At 40.5% G+C, this 14,760-nt stretch overlaps 1 protein-coding gene, 1 non-coding gene and 1 pseudogene across 2 annotated transcripts; 2 read left to right on the plus strand and 1 right to left on the minus strand.

Moving 5' to 3' along the window:
• Positions 1-257: 257 nt before the first annotated feature.
• Positions 258-326, plus strand: LOC142435282 (U7 small nuclear RNA; annotated as a pseudogene).
• A 251-nt stretch (positions 327-577) lies between these two features.
• On the plus strand, positions 578-710 carry LOC142435400 (small nucleolar RNA SNORA42/SNORA80 family). The gene has a single exon (XR_012781462.1). It is a non-coding gene; the product is annotated as a small nucleolar RNA SNORA42/SNORA80 family (small nucleolar RNA).
• Positions 711-12,297: 11,587 nt separating this feature from the next.
• LOC142434408 (uncharacterized) lies at positions 12,298-14,373 on the minus strand. Its single transcript, XM_075539131.1, is given in 3 exon segments — positions 12,298-13,363; positions 13,365-13,649; positions 13,651-14,373. Coding segments are annotated over 3 exon segments (2,019 nt in total). The 5' UTR covers positions 14,368-14,373; the 3' UTR covers positions 12,298-12,346.
• Between the last annotated feature and the right edge of the window lie 387 nt (positions 14,374-14,760).

Consider the following 14,760-nt stretch of genomic DNA (forward strand, 5'->3'; position numbering starts at 1 on the left):
AGGGTATCAATAGACTAAGAACACATCACCATAATAAACCTATATGCGCCCAACAAAAGACCCTCAAAATTCATCTATCAAATCCACAAAATGATGAAAGGAGAAATAATTAGATCAACAATGATAGTAAGTAATGTTAATACACATCTCTCAAAGAAACATAGATCAATAGGTAAGAAACTCAATGAAGGAATGGAGGAGATGAACAAGATAATCTATGAACTTAACTTTAAAGATATATATAAAGCTCTCCATCCTAGTGTTACAGCTCTTTTAGAATTTGTCTTTGTCTAGCAGGTTTTCTGGTTTTCCCGGAAACCACCCACACACACACACACACACACACACAAAGCTCTCCATCCAACAGCAAAAAATTACACATTTTTCTCCAATGCACATGACTCATTTTATAGAGTAGACCACATGCTGGGGCATAAGGCAAGCTTGTGAGAATTCAAACACAGAGAGATCATTCCATCCATTTTCTTTGACCACTATGCCATTAAACTGGACATCAACAATAGAAAGAATAGACAAACAAAACAATAACATGTGGACTGAACAATTCACTTCTCATGCCTGTGTTGGGATTTACGGCAGGTCCGACCCCATGGGCCTCTCACAGTGCCCCAGGCCAAAGCATACTGCAACCCCGGACCATTGCCTGGCTTTCCCTGTGGGCTTCAGGCACTGAAGCGGGTTGCACAGTGGAAAAAAACACACAAACAATTCACTTCTCAAAAATAATGGGTAATACTCCAAGTAAGGGAGGAAATTGGGAAATTCCTAGAAACTAGCAAGAATGATACCACACCACATAAAAACCCATGCGATGTAGTAAATGTGGTTATCAGAGGTCACTTTACTTCAATAAAGGCACACATGAAAAAATAAGAGAGAATTATGGTCACCACCTTAACACAGCACCTCTAACAATTAGAACAGAGGCAATAGCATAATTCCTCGAACAGCAAAAGAAAGGAAATCATAAAGCAGAAATAAATGACCTGGAAAACAGAAGAGCATTGGGAAAAAATAACAAATCAAGAAGCTGATTCTTTGAAAGGATTAACAAGATAACAAAGGAAAAGAAGGAGCAAACATCAATTTCAAGAATTAGGAATGAAACAGGCAAAGTAACAACAGACCATTATGAAATTTAAAAATTAATAATATAGTGCTATGAAAGACAGTATGCTAACAAATTCAATAACTTGGAGGGCATAGACAAATACTTAGGAAACATTCTCTCTCTAAATTATCACATATGGAAATTAAGAATTTCAACAGACCAAGAGCAAAAGAAGAAATAGATAAGGTCATCAAGAAACTCCAAACTAAAATAAGCCCTGGTCCAGATGGCTTCACAGAATTCTACCAAGCTTTCAGATAACTGACACCAGTCCTACACAAATTCTTCCAGAACATAGAAAAGGAGAGCAAATACCCAAACTCATATGAAGCAGCAAACCCTGACACCAAAACTGGGGAAAGACACAAGGATAGGGGTTTACAGACCTAATGTATATACTCGAATATAAACCGACCCGAGTATAAGCCGAGGTACCTAATTATTACCTGGGAAACCAGAAAAACTGATTACTCAAGTATAATAAGCCTAGGGTGGAAAATGCAGAAACTATTGGTGAGTATCAATAATCAAAACAAATGATAATAAAATTACTAAAAATTGAGACATAGATGGGGTAATATATTTAAATATTTATTTTAAATTTTAAAAAACCATAAAAGGACAAGTCATTTAATATTAGTAAACCAGCACAGTAAGTGGAAAATAGGTTCAACAGAAACAATAAGGTATCAACAATGATACCTTAAGAGTACTATTCCCTGAGCTCAATCAGCAACCAAGCTAAAATATAAAGAGTTAAAATCCTTCAAAACTGGATTCCTCATCATCATCCGTATCCCAATGCAGAGCTTCAGCTGGTGTGAGGTCATCATAGATGCTGTCCTCACTGAGATCGCCGTCATCACCATCACTGCTGCCATTTTCATACAAAGCTCAGTCTTCACTGCCTTCCACAGCATTACTAATATTACATTTCTAGAAGGCACATCGCACCATGTCTTCTGGAATGTCTTCCCATGCATCTCGAACCCATTTTGCTATTACCTCTATGTCAGGCGTCATGCGATTTCCTCCTTTTGTTAGTCGCGCTTGATCAGATGACATCCATTCATGCCACATCCTTTGCACATGGTCTTTAAAAGGCTTATTCAAGGATACATCCAGAGGCTGCAGTACAGATGTAAGCCCACCTGGAATAATGGCTAAAGTAACTTTACTAGATTTTGCCAATTTTTCTGTGTCTTCCGATAGGTGGGCTCTGAACATATCCCAAACAAGTAACAATGGCTTATTCTTTAAGGCTGCTCCTGGTCGTTTGTTCCAAATTTCTTCCGGACATTTTTTTTGTTCCGTCTTCATCCATCCAGCCTTTAACATGTGCACGCACAGTAATTCTTTGTGGGAAATTGATCTTTTTAGACAAGGTCTTCCTTTTAAAAATAATGACAGGACGCAGCTTAGTTCCATTAGCCAAACATGATAGAACAAATGTAAAGTGTTTCTTTTTCATTTCCTGTGGTTTTGAGAATATGTTTTTTCTCCTAAACTTGTCAGAGTTCTATTGCTTGGAAGATCAAAAGTCATGGCAGTTTCATCCATATTCTCAATATCTGCCAGGTCATAATTAAAAATCCTTCTTTGTTTTATAATAAATGACTGGAATGACATATGTAATTTTTTCTTCAAGGTCTCAAATAGGAAATATAGAGGACACCAATTAGACTAAACACCAGGAAGAACTCACCAAAGCATATAATAGTTAAATTATCCTATTTTGAGGAAAAAGAGAAAATGTTTAGAGCAGCATGTATGTTAAGTGGCCACATACAATAGTGCTCAGGTAAGAAAATGCTCACACCCACCAGCATATACCATGAAGAAGAGCGAGTGGAGTAACATCTTCTGAAAGCTGAAAGAAAAAATGCCTGCCAGCCAATCTATTATGATAGAAGGTGAAGTAAGAGTCTTCCAGGACAAGGAAAAGCTCAAAGACTATGCCGTAAGACAACCAACCTTGCAGAAAACCCTTCCCGACTAACTATGGTCAGAAGAGCAACATCTTCCAGTCACAAGCAGGAGAAAACCATATACCCAACACCACCAGAAGCCAATCCACCATTAACAATTACCAAGACAACATGGCCTCAGAGGGAAAAGTAGGCAAAAATGAAGTCACACACACAAACAGCACACTGATATGAACAGAGATAGGAAAACACCCAACAAAAAAGATATGAGATGACAGCAATGAATTCCCAGATTGTGATAATAACTCTGAAGGTGGATGGCCTCAATCCATCCACTAGAAGACAATGACTAGCACAGTGGCTAAAGAAGCATAACCCATCCATTTGTTGCCTACAAGAGACAAATCTTAAACTCCAGAAAAAATAGACTAAGAAAAAATGACTGGTGGAAATATACCAGGCAAAAAGCAACATAAAAAAAGGGTTGAGTAAGCCTTCAAAGATAGTCCAACTCAAAAAAATCAGAAAGAAACAAGTGTTGGACAGGCTATGGTGAGATAGACGCACTCATCCATTGCAGGTGAGCCTGTAGATATGTACAGCCATTATGGAAATCAATCTGGTGCTATCTAAAACGGATGCAAATTGAGCTACCATATGACCCAGCAATCTCCCTACTGGGCACCTACCCAGAAAGGGCAAAAAATAAACCATGGCCAGATATCTGTGTTCCAGTGTTCATTGTGGCACAGTTCACAATCACAAGGAATTGAAAACAACCCAAATTTTCATCAACGGACAAATGAATTAAGAATCTGTGGTAGGCACCTGATGCAAGGGGCTTAAGTGGAGAGCAAATGCTTTGAGAATGATTGGGGCAGGGAATGTATGGATGTGCTTTATACAATTGATGTATGTATATGTATGGATTGTGATAAGAGTTGTATGAGTCCCTAATAAAATGTGAAAAAAGAAAAATAAATAAAACTTAAAAAAAGAGTAGTAGCATGATTAGTGTTTAATATTTAGCTCAGAAAAAAATCAGCATAAACTATGAATAAAATTGACATATTTATTTACATCAGTGTTATTTTGAAGATGAAAATAATATGCATAACAATAAATGTTAAGATATATCAAGTTCTTATTAAAATTTGCACGTATTGCATACATTTAAAAAAAAGAATCTGTGGTAGGCATTTCTTTTTGCTGTTTTCTTTTGTTGTTTTGATTTGCTTTGTCTTGGTACTGTGCTGATAATTGTCTCTGCATGTCGATCTAGGTAAGATAGGCGGGATAAACAATCTGAAAGAGAAAACAATGGAAACAACAATTCTGATGGGGCATGGGAGATTGGGTGTTGGGGGAAGGGAAGGAGGGTGCCAAGAAACCCAGGGATAACGGAACAACAAGTGATCTAAAATCAATGGCGAGGAGGACATAGGATGCCTGGTGAGGCTTAATCAAGGACAATGTAGCTGAGACGATTATTGAAACCCAAATGAAGGCCTAATACTGTCATAAAAGGAAATAGAGAAACGAACTAGGAGGGAAAGGACATTTATAGAGGTCTGAATACATGTACATATATTTATATATAATGATAAGGAAAGAGACCTATGTACATATATTTATATGTTAAGTATTAAGGTAGAAGATGGACATTGGGCCATCTTCTACTCCCTCAAAACAAGAACACGATGTTCTAATAACCCAGAATTCTGTGATGCTCACCTTCCCAATATGATCGCTGAAGACAAAATAGGTGTATAAGCAAATGTGGTGAAGAAAGCTGATGGTGCCTGGCTATCCAAAGATATAGTGTCTGGGGTTTTAATGGCTTGAAGATAAACAGGCAACCATCTACCTGAGAAGCCACAACACCCCCTGTGTAATCATGGGGTTTTGGTGGGATAAGCTATCGGGCATCAAAGACCCAGAACAAAAAATCTTATCATTGTGAATGAGGGGGGATCACAGAGTGGAAACTGAAAGCCCATCTGTAGAAAATTGGACATCCTCTTACAGAAGGGTCACAAGGAAGAGACGAGCCAGTCAGAATGCTTTATAATATCGATGACACATACAACTTATCTCTACTTCTTTAATGCTTCACTACCACCACCACTATCATGACCCCAACTCTACCTTACAAATCCAGCTAGACCAGAGCATGTACACAGGTACAGATAAGAGTTTGCAACACAGGGAATTCGGGACAGATACACTTCTCAAGACCAATAATGAAAGTAGTGATTCCAGGGGGAAGGCAAAGGGAGAAAGGGAGAACCAATCATAATGATCTACATATAACCCCTCCCCAGGGGAACAGACAACAGAAAAGTGGGTGGAGGGAGACAGTGGTTGGTGTAAGACATGAAAAAAAAAACATTTTATAAATTATCAAGGGTGCATGAGGGAGAGAGGGTGGGGAGGGGAAGAATGAGGAGCTGATATCAAGGCCTCAATTAGAAAGAAAATGTTTTGAAAATGATGATGATAACATATGTACAAATGTGCTTGACGCTTGACACAATGGATGTATATATGGATTGTGATAAGAGCTGTAAGAGCCCCCAATAAAATATTTTTTAAAAGCAGGATTGAAATCCTAATCTCTGACAAAATTGACCTCAAGGTGCAAACCATAAAAAGAGACAAGTAGGGGCACTATATAATGCTCAAAGTATCAAACCATGAAACACTGAGCATAATAAACATATATGCACCTAAGGAGACACAATAAGAAATCTGTCAAACAAACGATACAAAAGATGATAAAAGAAATAACAGATTCAACAATCATAGTAGGTGACTTCAATACACTGCTATCAGAGGAAGAGATCACTGGGAAAGAAGCTCGGAGGCTACAGAACTAAACTCTACAATTAGGCAACTGGACCTGATAGACATTTATAGAGCTTTCCATCCAAATGCAAAAAAAAAAAATCACATTATTTTCAAGTGCACATGGCTAATCTTTGAAAGTAGACCACATGCTGGGGCACAAGTCGAGCCTGAATAAATTGAAACACAGAGATTACTCAGACATCCTGCTAGGATCACCATGCCACGAAGCTGGAAATCAATAAAAGGATGACCAGAAAAACAATTGGAGGAAGAATAATGATCTTCTGCAACAGAAATGGGTACTGGCATAGAAAAAGATGACAAACTCCCAAACTCATTCTACAAAGCCAGTGAAACTTTGATACCAAACAGGCCAAGGATCCCACAGCATTAGAGAACTACAGACCAATATCTCTAATGAACATAGATGAAAAAATCCTTAACAAAATATTGGCCAGGAGCATACAAAAGTATATAAAACATATCATCCACCATGATCAGGTGAGATTCATGCCAGTGATGCAGGATGGTTTAAAATGCAAAAACCGATATTATACACCACATCGGTACAAAAAAGCAAAAGTATAACACGATAATATCACTAGACACGGAAAAAGCATTTGACAACATCCAACACCCATTCCTAATTAAGACACTCAAGAAGACAGGAATGGAAGGAAACGTCCTCAAGTTAAGGCAAGCTATCTACAAAAAGCCAACAGCCAACCTCATAGTCAATGGAGAAAAAATGAAAAGAATCCCACTGGAAAAGGGGACCAGACAAGGGTGCCCTTGACCCCACTTCTATTCAACATTGAACTGGAGGTCCTAGCAAACAACATAAGACAGCACAAGAACATTATAGGTATCCAAATGGAAGAGGAGGAGGTGAAACTATCACTATTTGCAGGCAACATGATGCTGTACATTGAAAATCCCAAAAGCTCCACAACTGGAGTACTGACAGCAATAGAGAAATATGGAAGAGTGGCAGGATACAAGATTAACAGACAGAAATCTACTGGATTGCTATATAGATCAGACAACACCATGGAAGAGGAGATCAAGAAGGCAGTACCCTTCACAATAGCAAGAACAAAATGAAATATCTAGTGATATATTTAACAAAAAAAACCAAAAAAACTTATAAAAGGGAAACTACAGGACCCTACTATAGTAAGCCCAAAGTGACCTCCACAAATGGAAGAATATCCCATGCACATAGATTGGAAGACTCAATATAGTAAAGATGTCAATCTTACCCAAGGCACTATATAAATTAAATGCTTTCCCAATTCAAATACCAAAAATCTTCTTCAAAGAATTGGAAAATCTGACCACTAATTTCATATGGAGAGAGAAGAAGACCAGAATTAACAGAGAACTCCTCAAGAAGAAGGACAAAGTTGGAGGGCTTGCTTTATCTGACTTTAACACCTACTACACAGCCACAGTGGTCAAAACAACGTGGTACTGGTATAATGATAGATACTCAGACCAGTGGAAAATAACAGGAAACACAGAAATAAAAAACCCAGAAATAAAACCATCAGCATACAGACAACAGATCTTTGGTCAAGGGTTCAAAAAACATCAAGTGGGAGGCGGATAACCTTTTTAACAAGTGGTACTGGAAACAATGTAGAAAAATGAAATGAGATGTCTACCCCACACCATGCACAATAACAAACCCAAGGTGGATCAAAGACCTAGAAGTAAACCCCCAAACTATCAGGACCATCAATGAAGGAATCGGGACCAACCTAAAGGAATACATAGGCTAACTACAATAGGGAAGGGTACACACACAGGTGAACCTGAAATCAACAGGTGGGATATACTAAGGATAAAACACCTGGGTGCGTGGAAAGACATCACCAAGTGGTTACCAAGAGAACCCACAGACTTGGGGAGGATTTTTAGCAATGACACAACAGACAAAGGACTTATTACTGAAATCTACAATACCCTTCCAGCCTGCAAAAAGAGGAAAACAGTTAACCTGAGGAAGTGGGCAAAAAACTTGAAGAGGATTTCATTAGGGAGGAGACAGACATGTATGGCCAATAAACATTTAAGAAAATGCTCCCAATTATTAGCCTTCAATGAACTGCAAATTGGAAAACCATAAGATACCACCTAACACCCTTAAGGATAGCCTGAATCAGAAAATCAGAGAGCAACAAATGTTGGAGGGGATGTGGCAAGATAGGACCTCTCCTCCACTGCTGGTGGTCGTGTAGATATGTACAGCCTCCGTGGAAAGCGATTGGCAAATGGAAATTGAGTCACCTTATGGCCCAGCTTTCCTTCTACTAGGAATATACCAAGAAGAGGTAAAAATAGACCACGACCAGTCAGTCACCTGCACTCCAATGTTTATTTTGGCACAATTTGTAATCGCAAAGAATTGGAAGCAACCTAAATTTTTATTGATAGATGAGGGGATTAGTAAACTCTGACACATACACTCAATGGAGTACAGTAAAGTCCCAGTACTCAACCCCATTAGTATTCGACATAATTGGATTTCAACAGGAAATATCGAGAAAATTTTGCATCGGATCTTGAGCAAAATATCAGAATCTGACCCAATGCACATTATTTTTTTAAATGCATGGGATTTTTGTAAGCAAAAGCACTTCGTGTTTTGGTCCCTAGGCGTTAGTTGGCGTTGTTACTATGAGTTGCTCAAACCTTTTGAGCTGTGTTCCAAGCGCTTTGCTAGAATTTTCTTAGTTTCTGTGGCTTTTTGTACTGTTTTTAGAAAAAAATGGGTTGTAAGAAAGAGTTTTTTGAAGAGTCATGATAAGAAACTGGTTAACCATGTTATCGGTATTGTTCAGGATAATTTTGTAAACCCTTTTAGAAAACAGTTAAGGAAACACCAACAGCAGACCACATTGGACAGATTTGTTTTAGAGACAGCCAGACAGGTCCTGGTGAAAAAAGGCAAGGAAGGGGAAAAAAACCTCCTGAAAAGCAGCTGCCAGCTGATTTGATGGAAGGGGATTCCCTTTCCCAACAATGGCTCTCTCTCCATCCCTCCTCTCCACATCTGTGTTCACAGATCCAGATCCTCATCAGTCATAAGGTATGGGCCATACTGTAGTTGTTGAAAAACTTTTTTAATGTTGTGTTTCTTATTTAAATTATATTCTTTAACTCTGAACTTATTTACTTTGAAATTTCTCTGTAATGCTTTTTTATAAAAAGGCAAAGTTAGAGTAAAAACTTGGTGGTCAAGAATGGATTAATCCATTTTCAGTTATTTCTTATGGGAAAAATTGATTTGGAACTCGACTGCATCATGTCTCGATGCTCCTAGAACGGATTAGTGTTGAGGTCCAGGGTTCTACTGTACTACACATCACTGAAAAGCCCTGATGATCGCATGAAGCAAGTAATTTCAAGGGAAGAGTTGGAAGAAATTATGCTAAGCCAAGTTAGCCAATCACAAAAGGACAAGAACAACATATGTCCCCTGAGGTGAGTATTAGTAGCATAGTATGTATAGAAGAAAAACAAATGATCTCACACTATATGGGTTGAGGTACAGGCAGTCAGGTGAAGGTCAGACCAAACCCAAGGAGGTGCATGTTAAACAAAGAAGAGGAAAGGGGGGAACGTGGAGGGACAAATGTGGGGAGAAGGGAAATGATGTCAGGGCACTAACCAATCCAGGGGGGGGGGAGTTTTGGTTATGTCTCCACAGAATTTGGAGTGTGCATGAAGACCCTACCACGGTCTACAAAACCTTGAGGGCAACATAACCATATGGAGAAATGCAAGGAAAGATTGGACTACAGGGCTGGCTCCAATCAGAGCCAAACTGACCACTTCCCTAGAAGTATGTGCTACAGAGAGCAACCCTAAGCCTACAGGTCGAGGAGATGGGCCTTCATGCCACCCCCACATGGAAGCAAACCAAGAAGGAAAAAGAGAAAGGGAAGGTCTAGACCCCATATCAGCACACCAAGTCCAGAGGATGACGTCCCTGCATGCAGCTGCAGAGGCACAGAGATGCCTGTCGGGCTGACAACAGCTCAAGACATATTGATCCCTCCCTGGAGCATACTGTGACACAGGACAATATTGGGGACACATGGTGGCGAGTTAGTCCAGTTTGAATCCCCTGCAGTGGGGCAAACCAAAAAATAATATAACAGATTAGCAACAGGAGCAAAGCCTCTGAAGAGCCAAAAAACTAGACTTCATGCTAGAGTGGGCAGCTCCTGGAATTCCCCCAGGCTCAGTAGGGAGATAATCATAAAGGCTAGCGGACAGACCTAAAATCATGTATTTTTTCAATCTTTTGTTTTCTTTTTGTTTGGTCTCTGTTATTATTAGTTTGCCCCCATATATAATAGGCATGGGAAGCAAGCTTGAGGAGAAAGCAATGGGACCAACAGTCCTGGGAGGTCTTGGGGGAAAACAAGGCGGGGGAAAGGAGTAGTGAGCAATCAATGCCATAGACAGGGGAACAACTAGGTAATCAAAATTAACAAGGAGGATGTAGAGATCCTGGGAATGTTGGAGCAACAGCAATATAACTGAGGGGAATTACTAAGAGGCAGAAGTAGGGCAAGCAGGATGGTGGGGCAGGAGGAAAGTAAAAGCAAAGAGAGAAAAGATCCAGGAAGTAAAGCTATGGATAGAGCTATAAGCATAGGTGTGTACATATGTAAATACATTAATTCATAAATATAGAAGTATTGGCCTAGGCACATACATTTACACTGAGGTAATGGACAGACTTTGGGCCTTTGCTCATACACTCCCTCAATGCAAGAACACTTTGTTCTAACAACCTGGCACTCTGTTATGCTCACCCTCCTGGTACAATCGCTGAAGACAAAATGGGTACATAAGCAAATGTGGTGAAGAAAGTGGATGGTTCCTGGCTATCAAAGAATATAGCACCTGGGTTGTAGAATGCTTGAAGTTAAACATGCGGCTATGTAGCAGAGAAGCAACAAGTCTACATGGAAGAAGCGCATGGCTCTTCACAGCCTGTGCAAATATCATCTTTTGTAATTTTACTGTAGAGGGCAATGCAATCATGGAAATACACTATGATGTATTAGGGAATACTTTCATCTTATGGCCAAGATTGGGAAACCAGCAATGAATAAGCTGGAGAACAAAATAGATGCGATAAAGAGAAACTCAACTAAAAACAAAACGGTAAAAGTCTCCAGTTCAAAGAGGTAGGTGAAGTGGATACAAATAAAAAGGGAAAGGCCACTTTCAAACTGAGACTTGGTCAGAGATACTCAGTGTCCTGACAAATAGGCAATTGGTTTCAGTTATAACCTCATGCCTCAGTGCCTGCTCACGGTGAATAATTTCCTTGATGGCAACTGACTGCCCAGTAATGCCTTAGAGGAAAAACTGGCCCTATTTGTATTAAATTCCCTTTCTCTGTATTCCTTCTAGGGCTTTGAGTGGGTTCATTCTGGACTGACCTCTTGATGAGAATTTGGTGGCACAGATGTACTAAATATGAGCATCTATATGTTAACAAGATGCTATTATGTATATAAGAATCACCTGGAAATCCTGCTAAAATGTATATTATGATCAGTAAATCTGTAATAGTCATGCAAATTCTCAGCCAGGTTAAAGCCCAAATTAAACCTGTTCAAAGCCCCGACTCTTTCTCTGGGAGAATCATAGCTACTTACTACATGGATCTCTTCATAATGCACAAAAAATTAATTCATAATGCACAAAAAATTTTTGTTTGTTTCTTTGAATATTAATTTTATTGGCATTCTGAATAAAAATATTTAAATAGTTATTGTACATTGTCCCTGTTTAAGATAAGAACATTGAGAAAACCTACAAAGATTCTACAGCAGTTCCTACCCTCATGGAGTTTACATTCTAGTGCATAACAAATTTTGGTACTCCCATCATTATGCTTTCGTTAAAGGCAAGAGCAAGCGCTTATTCTTCTCTAGGCTTGTGTCTTGAATGATGTCCAATAAATCCCAAAGTGCTAACTGAAGCCCTAAGGTACCACTTAGAAAGGTTCCCTGATAGGAGCTAGGCTGAATAGCAGACTAATACTCCAATGTTTTCTGAGCTCCGATAACTTCACCAACCTAGGTTGCACATAAATCTAACCCAACACCATTGAGTGGCTGATGACTCATACTGAACTTAAGTAGAATCTCCAAGGTGGTAAATGGGAGCAGACAGCAGCTTTCTCCCACAGAGAAGTTGGTGGAATTGTGGGTAGCAGTACCCACAGTACAACCAGGTTGCACTTAAGCGATTACATTTTTCACTTTGTAGAATTCTTTCCAGTGACGACGATTCTCGAGTTCTTAGCAATATTATCACTTCCAGAGAATTGACTACTGGCATGACTTGTGTCACGGATCACATTTAATCTCCAACTTAAGTGCTTAAACCCAATCTCACACCATTAACGTTTCTTTCCAATGTGAACTCTTCGGTGAGAGTACAGTTGTGAAGTTTGAGTGAAGACTCTACCGCACACATCACATCTGTATGGTTTCTCTCCAGTATGGATACGCTCGTGATGCTGAAGGCTTGAGGCATAGCTGAAGGACTTCCCACACTTCCCATACTTATAGGGTTTCTCTCCGGTGTGGACCCTCTGGTGCATGTCAAGATTCAAACTCCACTTGAAGCCCTTCCCACACTGTTCACACTTAAACGGCTTTTCTTCGTTATGGACTCTCTGGTGGGCTTGAAGGTGTGAAACCTGACAGAAACTCTTCCCGCAGTCTTCACATTTGAAGGGCTTTTCCCCACTGTGGACTCTCTGATGGGTCAAGAGATGGGCGGCCTGCCTGAAGCCTTTCCCACACTCCTCACAGTTGTAAGGTTTCTCGCCCGTGTGGACTCTGCAGTGCATCTGGATATATCCTCTGGTTCTGAAATGCTTCCCGCACACTTCACACTTGAATGGCTTTTCCCCACTGTGGACTCTGTGATGGGTAGACAGTTGCGATGCGACCCTGAAGCCCTTCCCACACTCCTCACAGCTGTAGGGCTTCTCGCCCGTGTGGATCCTACGGTGCTTCTGGAGATTTGATCTGCTGCTGAAGGACTTCCCACACGCTTCGCACTTGAACGGCTTTTCTCCACTGTGGACTCTCTCATGGGACAAAAGGTGTGAGGCCTGCCTGAAGCCCCTCTCACAACCCTCACATGTATAGGGCTTCTCGCCAGTGTGGATTCTATAATGCACTTGAAGAATGGACCTGCTACGGAAGTACTTGCCACACTCTTCACAGACGAACGGTTTTTCTCCGCTATGGACTTTCTGATGAGTCATGAGGTGTGCAGCCTGCCGGAAGCCCTTTCCACATGCCTCACAATTATAAGATTTCTCTCCTGTGTGGATTCGACAATGAATCTGAAGTTTTGATCTGCTGCTGAAGGACTTCACACACTCTTCACTTTTGAATGTTTTTTTCCCCACTGTGCACCCTCTGATGGGGCAGAAGTACAGGGAACTTGGAACCTTTCCCATAATTATTTGGACTGTTGACCGTGTGGATTCCATAGTGAGTCTGAAGATCCGCCCTGTGACTGAAGCCCTCCCCACATTCCTCACATCTGTGAGGCGTCTCTCTCGCGTGGACCTTGCAGGGAGCAGTAAGCTCTCCTTTATGACAAAAGTTCACACCACACATATCACATTCGAATAGTCTATCGCCAGTGTGGATTTTCTGGTGTTCGTGAAAATGCAAAAAAAGACACCAAGTCCTGCCCACATTCCTCACAAGTATAAGGTTGTGCTCCTGCGTGGCTTTTGCGATGAACACTGAGCATTGTTTTATGCCTGAGGTGTTTCCCACGTTCCTCACATTTGTGTGGCTTCTCTGCAGTGTGGTCATTCACATGACTGTGCAGAAGTGGGCCTTCATTAACTTCCTTACGACACTCATCAGGTGTACAGCAGTTCATTCCTCTGGGAAGCCTCTGGTGGTTAAGAAGACCTGCAATGTTAATGAAGGGTTTTCCACACTTACTGCATGGGTGAGTCTGCTCTCCTGAGTGTAAACAATGATGCAGGTCACAGCTGGAGACATATTTGAAGGTTTCCACACACCCATTACACTGGTAAGGTTTCTCGCCAGTAAGAAAACTTGACATTCCTCCTGCAGCTGGAGAGGGCGAATCATCTTGTTTACACAACTGGGACTTATTTATCATCAAATCTTGACACCTGGCTAAGTCCACTGAAATGTGTTGCAAGATATTTGAATTGGACGCATCCTCCTGTGCTCCTGTTTGTGTAACAGTCTCCAAATCCCTTGGGATCGTGCCTCCTACTGCCATCAGGTTCCGGAAGTTCTCCACCATCACATCTTGGTGCAGCTTTTTCTGAGTGGAGTCCAGCAGCTCATGCTCCTCCTCCGTGAAGACCACGGCCACGTCCTTGAACGTCATTGATCCCAGGAACGTGCTCATGTTCCCTCCGACTTCTGCAGACACGCATGGTACAGAATGCTAGATTTTTTGGCTGCTGTTGAATCAACAGTATTTAAAAGAATTCCTAGAATATAGTGCCTCAATAGGCTCTCCTTGGTGAAGATGACAAAATATGGTTACTGACAAAGTTTTACTCGTTGAACTGGGCATGAGCTTTCCCAACCTTGTACTCTCAATGTTCTTTTAGTTGTATTTCCTGGAAAATCTATACCTTATACTTTCCATATGGTACTTCCACTGTAAGCAAAAACAAAACTCTTCTCTAACTTCTCCCTTCCATTTTCATGATTTAAATTCTGAACATGGGCCACCTCTTAAATGATGTTGTTTCAGACCAGAAAATCGAGGCATCACTCCTATATTGTGAGTGTA

Source organism: Tenrec ecaudatus, chromosome X (assembly GCF_050624435.1).
Source record: "Tenrec ecaudatus isolate mTenEca1 chromosome X, mTenEca1.hap1, whole genome shotgun sequence".
NCBI lineage: Eukaryota > Metazoa > Chordata > Mammalia > Afrosoricida > Tenrecidae > Tenrec > Tenrec ecaudatus.